Source organism: Pan troglodytes, chromosome 2, assembly GCF_028858775.2.
Source record: "Pan troglodytes isolate AG18354 chromosome 2, NHGRI_mPanTro3-v2.0_pri, whole genome shotgun sequence".
Taxonomy (NCBI): domain Eukaryota; kingdom Metazoa; phylum Chordata; class Mammalia; order Primates; family Hominidae; genus Pan; species Pan troglodytes.
The window spans coordinates 137,882,919-137,892,967 of NC_086015.1; the positions used below are offsets into that span (position 1 = coordinate 137,882,919).

Here is a 10,049-nt window from a genome sequence, read left to right on the forward strand (position 1 = left end):
TGCGACCACACATATCCTTAAACAAGGGAGCACAGGGAGACTCAGCTATTTATAAGCAGGGAAGGCAATGTGACAATGGAAGCAGAGTTTGGAGTGAGGCAGCCACAAGCCATGGTGGGCCTGCAGCCTCTAGCAGCAGGAAGAGGCAAGGAATGAATGCACCCCTAGAGCCTCTAAAAAACGCTGGCCCGGCTGACACTTTGACTTTAGCCCGGTGAAACAGATTTTGGACTTCTGGGCTCCAGAAGTGTAAGAGAATAAATCTGCAGTATTTTAAGCCACCTCATTTGTGGAAATTTCCTGTAGCTGCTATAGGAAATGAATATACAACCCCGCACACACCCCTTATCATCCTTCCTGCTTTACTTCCCCCTTATACCTTATCTGGCTCAGGGTGTTTGACTTGTCAGGATTGTCTGTGTCTCCTCACTAGGATGTCAGCTCCACAAGGACAGGGGCCTTTGTCTGTCTTCTTCACTAAGTGAGGTAAGTGGTGCTAATCCACTCTCATTATAGCCAGATATCTCTGAGTCCTTTTTTTTGTGTTGAGCCATGTGCAGTTGAGTTCATTTTAGAGAAGCAACAGGGCATGGGCTTGTCCTTGTAGTTCTCAGGGCTGGTGGCAGGTCCTGCTGGCCCCACAGAGGTCTCTAAGGCTGTCATAGAGCTGCATTCTCAGGAATTCTGGCTTAAAGGGACACTGGCCTGTACTGTGAGGAGAGCCAGCTCCCCCATGCTGGTAATCCCAGTTGGCTGGCCTTTCATCACTACCTGCCAGCGCCTTTCTATAGAGAAGCTTGTCCACCTGTATTTCAGAGAGCAATTCCCTGAGAGGCTCCAATCCTCCAGGGCCTCCGGAGTCCTCCTGTTTCATATGGGGTATGGGGGAAATCACTGCCTCTGAATTTGATCAGATAATTTCCTTATAGGTTAGGACATCAACTCTCAGAGCAAGCGTGATGAAATCTTATGGCTGAGCCTGTGAGAACACTCAGACACCAGGGCCCAGTATTTAATGCACAGCAGTTAACCAAGGTGGGCGTGAGAGTCTCTAACCTGGCCTCCTGTCACCATTGCTGTGGGGCCCTCCTGTCTCTATCTTGTCATGTGCTCAGATCCAGTCAACTGTAGAGTCAGTGATGCCCTTGCCTGCCTTCCCCGAGTCCCCAGAGCCTGTCCCCAAAAAGTGAGGACTCCCAATGAAGGTGCCTCTCACTCTGCCTTGCTGTGGCAAACTCACTGGGTGGGATGCCCTGGGAAGGCTCAGTCTCAGCAGGAGAGGCTGAAGAACTGCTATTGGTCAGGACAAGGGAGGGCTTGGATGCCATGAGCCAGAGGGAGGGAGGCTGGTTTCCAGGGGAGATGAGGAAGCAGAGATGTGTGAAGGTTAACAGCTGAGGCCTTGCTGGGGCTCAGACTGCCCAGCTCTGACTCTTGCTGGCCATGTGATCTTGAACACGTGACAGCCTTTCCAAGCCTCAGTTTACTCATCTGTAATTTGAGGATGGTAAAGAGGAGTACCTGTCAAACAGGGTTGCTGTGAAGCTTAATTTACATGAGAATAAGTGCATAAGTGGCTTGGCAGGGTGTCTGGCACATGGTTAGCATTCAACAAATGTTGAATGTTGAATAGTGATGACAGTAATAGTGATGATGATGACAGCAGTGCGCTCTGAGGCCCATGGGCTTTATTTCTTGATCTCATGGTGAGGGGAAGACTGAGACTGTGCAGCCTCTTGCTGCTTCCCATGAGACTCAGGGAGAGGAAAAGGGTTTTCCAACACCCATGGGAGCAGAGAGGACCCTGCTCCCCATAGTCTGAGCTCCACATCCTGGGATGTCGCTGGCCAGAGCATCAGGTCTGGGCACACCTCTGCAGGGGAGGTCACGGCTAGCGGCGAATCACTTACCTTGGCTGTTGTAGGAAGTGATGACCTGGGGCTGCTGAGGGTGCTGCTTCTCCACCAAGTTTTCTATTTAAGGAAGACAGAGAGGCCTGCAGTGACCACTGGGGAATTTTCCCCAGGCAGAGCAAAGAGCTGTATGTGTTTGCAGGAAAGGTGGGCTGGCGGGGGCCAAGCACATCCCCAGGCCTAAATGTGTGCACACCCTCACAGTGTGCACATGTGCAAACCAGCACGACACTGTGCATGGAGACAAATGCCTGGAAGCCCCTGTGCACACACCCCTTGTGCCTCTTAGCAGGTGCCAGCACAGGCTGGGTTTCTTCTGGAACAGGCTACCAGTCTTCCATGGTCTTTGAAGCCATAACTCCCAACTTTGGTGTCACCAGGCACAGTTTCAAAAGCACTGCATACACAGATGCCTCATTGATCTTCACACATTTCTGTGGAGCAGGCTGGGAGGTTCTGACCTGGGACTTGAACCTCAGGTCTTCTGACTCCCAGTTGAGTCTCCTGCTTCTTTTTTTTTTTGAGACGGAGTCTCGCTCTGTCACCCAGGGTGGAGTGCAGTGGCACGATCTCTGCTCACTGCAAGCTCCGCCTCCTGGGTTCATGCCATTCTTCTGCCTCCACCTCCGGAGCAGCTGGGACTACAGGTGCCCGCCACCACGCCCGGCTAATTTTTTGTATTTTTAGTAGAGACGGGCTTTCACCATGTTAGCCAGGATGGTCTCGATCTCCTGACCTTGTGATTCACCCGCCTTGGCCTCCCAAAGTGCTGGGATTATAGGCGTGAGCCACCGCGCCCGGCCGAGCCTCCTGCTTCTTGATGAGAAGAACAGGGGGCCAGCCTGCCTCCTACCCCAGCCTAGGAGACGGGATGATGTATAGTTTGGTTCTGTTTCACAAACATTTGCAGGGCATGCACGCTACACACATTCTCTCCACACACAGGGATATTTCTGTCCCTGGGACACAGAGTTGTCCTCAGAGCCTAGTGGGGTCAGCCTGCCATGGAGTGATGCCTAGTTCCTGCCATAGGCCAAGAAGCGGGAGCTCACAGGCTTACTTGCCCTCCTAGGGGAAGCATGACCTTTCCTCCCTTCTTTACAGCTGCTGCTGTGGCCTGCTCTTACTGAAGCTGCCCTTGAACCTCTGCTTCAGAGGGGTGGGGGGAAGGCTGGGCAAAGGGAGGATGGTGGCAGCTGGAGGTTCCCCCACCACTACCACTCTGGCCTGCCATCTTCTCTCTATAGCTTCCTGCTGGCTGGCAGTGGGCTTGTCACTGGAAGTGACCAATGGGACCAGTGCCTCAGTCTGGAAACAAGTATGCCTCTGGGGCATTGGCCTGAACAGGTCCATTTAGATGATTCTTCTTGTGCAGATCAGCCGCTCAGTGGTTCCCATGCCTGGGCCCATGCAGAAGCCAATCAAGGTGGGGGTGAGGTACTGAGCCAGGCTGGATTTGTGATCCACCTGACAGAGTCCTGCCCTGGAAAGCCTGCCTCCTCCAGCCTTCTCCTATGAACAGGCCCAGCTAGGTCCCTGAGCCCCACACTAGTCAGCCAAGGGCTAGGTCCACTGTGTATTCCAATACAGGGTGATGTGGCATGCGGGGCTGGAGCCCCAGACCAGGCGAGGACAGGGAGGCCAGGACTGCCTTCTGCAGGCACAGCTGGCAGTGCCTCGGCTGGCTGAGGGAGGAAACAAGATCCGGGAAGGGAATCCTCAAGGAGGGTGATTGGCTGGCGTAGCTGCTGTGGGGTATTTATAGTCAAGGCTGCACAATTGGTTTCCCTTTAGCTGTGGGGCATCTGTCCCTGTGCTACTAGGCAGACTTTGTCCAGGACCAAGGAAAGTAGCCAATCACAGCAGGGGAAGCCCGTTGCTGGGCAAGCTATTGGGGTGGGGTAGGAGGGTGAGGAGGCGGCTGGGCCCAAACACCTGCTGCTTTGAAAAGTTTGGAGCTCTCTAGTCTCAACACCCTGCCAATGTTCCAGCCCAAGCAGTGCACGAGGTAGCAAGAGGGGGAAAATGTGCCCTTCTGGATCCACCCCATGCTCAGCAGCGTCTGTGTGCACTCCACCAGCACATGCCATCAGCCACTTCCTTCTAAGACGGAAGCCATCCAGTTACCAGGGCTGGGCGGCCTGCTGGTTACCAGGGCTGGGTGCCTTGGGCACCAGTAAGGCAGGTATGAGAAAAGGTCAGCTTCAATACCTGCACTCAGAATCTCGACATCAGAAAACACAGAAAGAAACTAATTTTAGTTTCTGCATGCACGCAAACGTACCGTTTGAAAAATAAATGAAATTTTGCTTTACGCATGTTGATGGAGTGGTAGAAGCGTCATTTTTTCTGGGCTCAGGGCCTCTTTAGAGCCTCTCTCCAGCCCTGCATTTACCTGAAACTCCCAGTTCTCGTGGTGGTTTTGCAAGAACTATTTTAATCATCTTCTATCAGCTGACACATAGTGCTAAGACCCACTTCATGTCTTTTACAAGAGTCTTGTAATGGTCTTGTAATAGTCAATGTGTCACTTTGTGTTTTGTGATATTTTTCCACTAAACTTCTCCCAAATCAGAAACCCGGAAGATGGTAAAAATAGAATGAATTCAGTATATTTCAATCCTCTCCTGATGTAATAACATGCCTGAGAAGCCCTAAGATGAGTGTCAGACAACTCAGGCAAGGTATGAGACAGCTGCAACCAACAAGGATGCTGTGCTTCTTTGTTTCCACCTGTGGCTTGCTTGCCCACTCACCCGCTCACACATGGGCCTAGCATGCATACCTTCCATGCCCTGCATGGCCATTTCTGTGGCTAACAGGTTTCTGGGGGTCTGATTCTTATTAAAATTCTCAATAACCCATAGCAGAGTTTTGTTAGCTTTGGCGTCTACTTCAGTAGAGCTAAAGCTGGCATGTCTACCAGCTGATGGCCCCTGTAGCAAGATTACAGGGAAGCCATTGCACCCATGCATGCCTGTCAGGGTGGCTCCCTGGCAGTGGTGGGGTGGGGATGGGGAGTGTGTCTTGAGGACTGTTACCAAAGGCAGGGGACACAGGGAGACTCTTCAACTCCAGGGTGTTGAGACTCCCCTGCAGGGCATTATAATTCCAATCATTTTAACATAGCTCCCCTGAGGGCAGTGTTCTTGGCTGTCTTTTTCCCTGTTTCATTTCCAATATTTAGAATCATGCCTGGCACAAAGTAAGCACTATAGGCATTTGTGAGCAGAATGAGTGAATGAATTCACTTTTAGAACTTCATCTTTCCCTTTCATTATTGTCAGAAGGATGGTAGAACATAGCAGTTTAGTCCTATTCATCTGCAATCCTATTTCCCCATTTGTGTCATGGAGGGTGGTTCCTTTACACTGGCATTTGATAAGCCAGTCATCTGATCCTAGGGCTCACATAGCTGCGGGCTGATGGAGTTCTCTACTGGGGCTCTGGGAGTAGAGGTTTGGTCTCTATTAGAACCTTCACGTGCCCACTGTGCAGTGTCCCTGATGTTTGTCCCTGGAGGCTGGGCTAATGAACCCTAAAGGGAATAGAATAAAGCCCATCATAGTTGGCGCCTTAGTGTTACCAGAGAGATCCTGGGCCTGGGGTGGCAGATGCCTGGCACTGGAAAAAAGAGGCTTTGGAAGCTGACTTCTTATTGTATTTTGGGTCCCAGGCCAGCAGGGAGCTATAGAACCCCGGAGTGGCATCTTCTCAGGCTTCAAGTCATACTGTCCCAAGGCAGACCACTATCCTCTCTGTTGGGAAACATTTTCAAAAGATAGATGGCTGCCTCTCATAGGAGCACACTCAAACCTCACCATCCCAAGGGATGTTAAGTCCTTCCCTACAGCTCAGCCAGCAAACAATGGGTGCTCAAGTTCCTGGCACTGCTCTTCAGCCACAGCCTCCAGGAGAGCAGGGGACCTGACTCCAGGGAACACTTCCCACAGTCACAGTGGCCCTAGAGGCCTGGCTGGGTCAGGAGCAGCCACTTTCCGTTCAGTGGTTAGATGTCTAGGGCTAGTCTTCAAATGAGTGAAACCCAATTCTTCCAGTTATTATTCAATGTATTAAATCCTATAGGTTGAAAGGAAAAAGAGAATTTACCGTGAAAGTCATTTCCTTCTAATTTCTGCCATCTTCGGACTCCATTTCCAACACCTTGGAATCCTGCAAAATAACAAGTTTCTCTGAGGTGGGAGACTCAGGGCAAAAGAGTGATGTACCAGTTGCAGACTTATCTAGGTTATGGTAGAGCAGGTGGATCTTGGCTCTCTTGGAATCTGAGAGAGGCTGCCCATGAATAAGATGCCCTTGAGGGAATGAATGCAACTCTCAAAATTCAAAACATTTAAAAACTATTAAAACAGTTTTCAAGGGCAGCGGGGTTGGTTATCAGGGTCATTCAGGGAGAATTTTTGTAGTACAGATGCCCATTTTCCACTTCCACCTCTCCACTGCATACATATGAAAGCATTATTTTAGAAGTCATTTGCTATCCACATTGCTTGCCTATTTCTGTATGTGGTGAATCACCCACTTTTAGAGTCTTGATATAGAGTGGGGGGAGTGGGCTAAGACCGTCAATCCCAGTGGGAATGGAAAATGACAGTTGCCAGTTCTCTTGGCCTCCCTTGCAGCTAGAGGGTAAACACATATGGCCTAGCCATGGCCAATCTGATGTACCTGTGTTTCACTCTGCCTTGGGACCTGGTGATGCAACAGGGAAGGGAAGGAAAGCTCTCACTCTGGCTGCGGCTGCAAGCGGTAGCCGCAAGGTCGAGTTCCTGGCACAGCATGGGGATACGTTCTGGCAGCGGGAGCTGCTGCAATAAAATTGAGATCCTGGCGTGGAAGGAGTATTCAGTGCTCCTTGGTGGCCGAGGAGGTTTCCTCACTAGACCAGCTCTGTGGTGCTACTTATGGCACTGTTCCTGGAAGCTCAGCCTTGAGTCTTATTCTCCAGCCCTCTCAACCACTCAGGGGCCGCCACTCTCTTCTTAACACCCTTCTTTTCTGCAGAGTCCCCCATAGCCAGTGCCAGTGACTTACCACTTGGAACCCTCATGACACACCTATGGAGTAGAATACACAAACCGCATAGACTTTTGGGATAAGACCTAAGACTTCAAAGCTCATTGGGTCTTGCCCCAGGCAGCTATAGGCTATATCCTCTACTGCCGCAGGAGTATATGCACTCTACTTTCTGATAGGAGTTGAGGGCTTTCAGGCACGTTTTGGAGAAGCACTGTTCCAGGGAAATGACTGGGAGGCTGCTAGGGCCTTACAGAAATGGGAGAGAACATCTGCTGGCTCTGCAGCCCAAATTCCTAGTGACCTAGCCTGTCCACACTCTCCTTGCCTTCTTGTCCCCCTGACTCTTTTCTTCCAGCAGAAGGCCCTTCCAGCAGAAGGGCCACTCATTACGGATTACTCCATCCTCTGCATTGCAACAATAATTGAGCTTTGATCTTTTCTGACATGGAGCCTAGGCCCTCTTTTACATAGCCAAGGAAGATCCACTCTCCAGTGGAGGATCTGGAGTGCGGAGGAGAAAGGAGGAGATACCTGGAAGTGAGCAAGAGTTTGTTTTAGATCTTTGCACCCACGGGAGGCTTCGGAACAAGCTGGTCTTATTGGGCATTTTCCTCCCTTAGGCTGTTTTTCGAGGAAAGGGTCTGCAGGCTGGCTTTGCCTGGGGTCTCCTGAATATCATTGCTGCCCACCAGGCATCAAAAGCCATGCACTTTCCCTCTTCTCTGCTCTGGTTGTGAATAAGTGACACAGATCTCTACACTGTCATTCATAGCATCGGTGAAAAACGGCCATCAGAAAAATATTTGGAGAAAAAGTTCAGCAGAAAGGGCCCAGCCATTAGGGGTCTTTTTTTCTCTGTCATAGTCACTAGTGTGCATACATTAGTCTGGAGCCATGGCGAGCTTGTGCTAGGTGTTGGGCACCTCTCAGGGCAGTCCTGATGCCTGGTGTTTCCTGGGCTTCTCTGCATTCTTTGCCCTTTCTAGTGTCAGAGCCTTTGGAAGTGATGTGATCAGAGAGGATTGGGAGTAGGGGACTCGTGGGCTGACCTGGAACTAGGCCTCGCCACACACTGGAGAAGGCATTCTGGACTGTGGTACATGTATTCAGAGCAGTCTCATTTCTATCAAGAAGTTGATGCCCTCTGTTGACTTTCTAACTACAAATACCCTGGGCAGGCCATTTCCCCTTCTCCCAAGAGTAGGTCTGATAACTAAAGAGCCAACGAATCCAAACAACTCCTGCTTCAGTCAGGAATCAGCCCTGAGACTAGAGCGCCTGTCAACATACTCAGCCCTCTAGATTCTGTTTCTTTCCCCTGCCTGCCTTCCCAAGAGGTTCCCAGGGCTCTGGAGGCAGCTCCAGCCTATGTGGCTGGTAGTGGCAAGGCCATCCACAGCAGCATTACTTTAGCAAGGCAGGTGGAAGGTGGATGTTCAATGAGCACAGAGGCTCTGGGGACAGAAGAACCAAGGGCAGAGCAGCAGCAGGAATTCCAAGGAGCTCCAGAGCTGGAGGGGAGGAGAGAGGCAGAAGTCATTCTCCTGCATGGGCTGTCAGGCCTAACTCCTAAAGAACTGACCCGCAGTCCGCCTAGTGCATCCTCACACCAGCCTCGGAGACAGCTTGCCATCCAGGACCCTGAGGTTCTCTGGCTTTTCAGGGGCTTATTTAACCTCCATTATCATCCATCTGTACTCCATTCACATTGTGTTCTGTCGTCTGGAGAACAGAGAGGCCCGGATCCTGCTTTCCACAATCACTCTATAAACAGTCACTTTATTTTACCAATCTACAACTTACAAATTTACCCAGAAAGTGTGTAGGACAAGTAAAATTGATGGATAAGTTCAAGTGGAGACAGCAGGTTTCAAATCTTAACCCTATCCAAACCTGCGTTCCTTTTACACCTTTCATGCCTTCCATCTATAGGAGGCTGGGAGAAAGTCTCAAGAAAGGAGAAACTGAGGCTGTAAATAGTGCAAGGCCACACAGGGAGCTCCCCATCTAAAAGTCTGACTCAGCACAAAGGTTTCCCAGCGTCCCCTGTGCCCTGCAGTGTGCTGTGGGGGGGAGCAGGCCTCTGCTACCCATGAGTCAGCCCTGAGGCTCTGGCCGCCTTCCTCCAGGGTATCTTCCAATCTTGCTCTACACCCGTCAGGGAGTGGCTGGGAGGAAAAAGACTCCCAGGGGTGACGGAAGCACCCACAGGCCTGCACAGGGAGTGAAACTGGGGCAATCACGGGGCTGCGCGTTGCCACGGGACTGCGCGTTGCCACGGGACGCCGGTGCCACTGCGGGGAAGCGACGGCAGCCATGGGGGAGAGGGTCGGGTTCGCTGACCTCGTTCGGGGGAGCAATGGGCGCCCCCCGGCGGGCAGGCCCTTGTGGCAAGGAGGCCAAGGTGCCGGGGGACCCGGGGACCCGGGTCAGGCGCGCGTTACCTCCTCGGCGCTGCAGCAGCGAGCTCGGGTTCGCCTGCTGGTCTGAGAGCGTACCCTGTGCGGCGCGCCGCTTCTCCGAGTGCACGATCAGCAGCATGTCGATAGATACGGCGTTGATGTCCTTCTTCAGCTCCATGATGCCGCCTCCTTTCCGACCTGGGCGCCGCGGCCGCACGCTAGGCTGCTTGCGCTGCAAATGGCCCCGTGCGCGCAGCTGCCCCACACGGGAGAGGGCGAGGGCGCGGGAGAGGGCGCTCCCCCGCCGCTGGAGCCGCAGGGCGCTGCGTTTCGCTGACTCTGCCAAACACGCCATTAGGGCCCGCCTGGGAGGGCGCTACCCTAATGAAGCGGCTCTAAGTCACCTTTGAAAGGAAATCCCCGGGCCCAAGCCTTGACCTGCACCGGGGCCATAGTCAGCAGGGGCGGCCGGTCCAGAGCCTCCCTCCCTGCGCCCCTGCCTCCCGCCCGGTGCACTTGAAGCGCTGGTCCTGGGCTCCAGGGCTTCTCTGGCTGAGCGCTGCCTCATCCCCACGGTCTCCGGAGGGTTCTCGAGAGGGCTGGAGCCGACCTCCCACGAGAAGCCCCTGGCAAACACAGAAATCGGACAGTGCTGTCAACATTGAGAGTAGGTTCAGGAAAAGGAAAGACAGCA

At 52.4% G+C, this 10,049-nt stretch overlaps 1 protein-coding gene across 4 annotated transcripts in view; it reads right to left on the bottom strand.

Moving 5' to 3' along the window:
- The window catches only part of KY (kyphoscoliosis peptidase), a 51,265-nt gene extending 41,465 nt beyond the window's left edge, over positions 1-9,800 (bottom strand). Inside the window, exons 1-3 of one of the 4 annotated variants that reach the window (XM_526315.8) lie at positions 9,398-9,800; positions 6,024-6,086; positions 1,911-1,973 (exon numbers count right to left, since the gene is read on the bottom strand). In XM_526315.8, coding sequence (XP_526315.4) covers positions 1,911-1,973; positions 6,024-6,086; positions 9,398-9,710 — 439 coding nt within the window. In that variant the 5' untranslated portion in view covers positions 9,711-9,800. The remainder of the gene's footprint in view (positions 1-1,910; positions 1,974-6,023; positions 6,087-9,397) is intronic. The other 3 variants (XM_009446523.5, XM_009446524.5, XM_009446525.5) reach the window with 3 other exon arrangements.
- Positions 9,801-10,049: the final 249 nt, after the last annotated feature.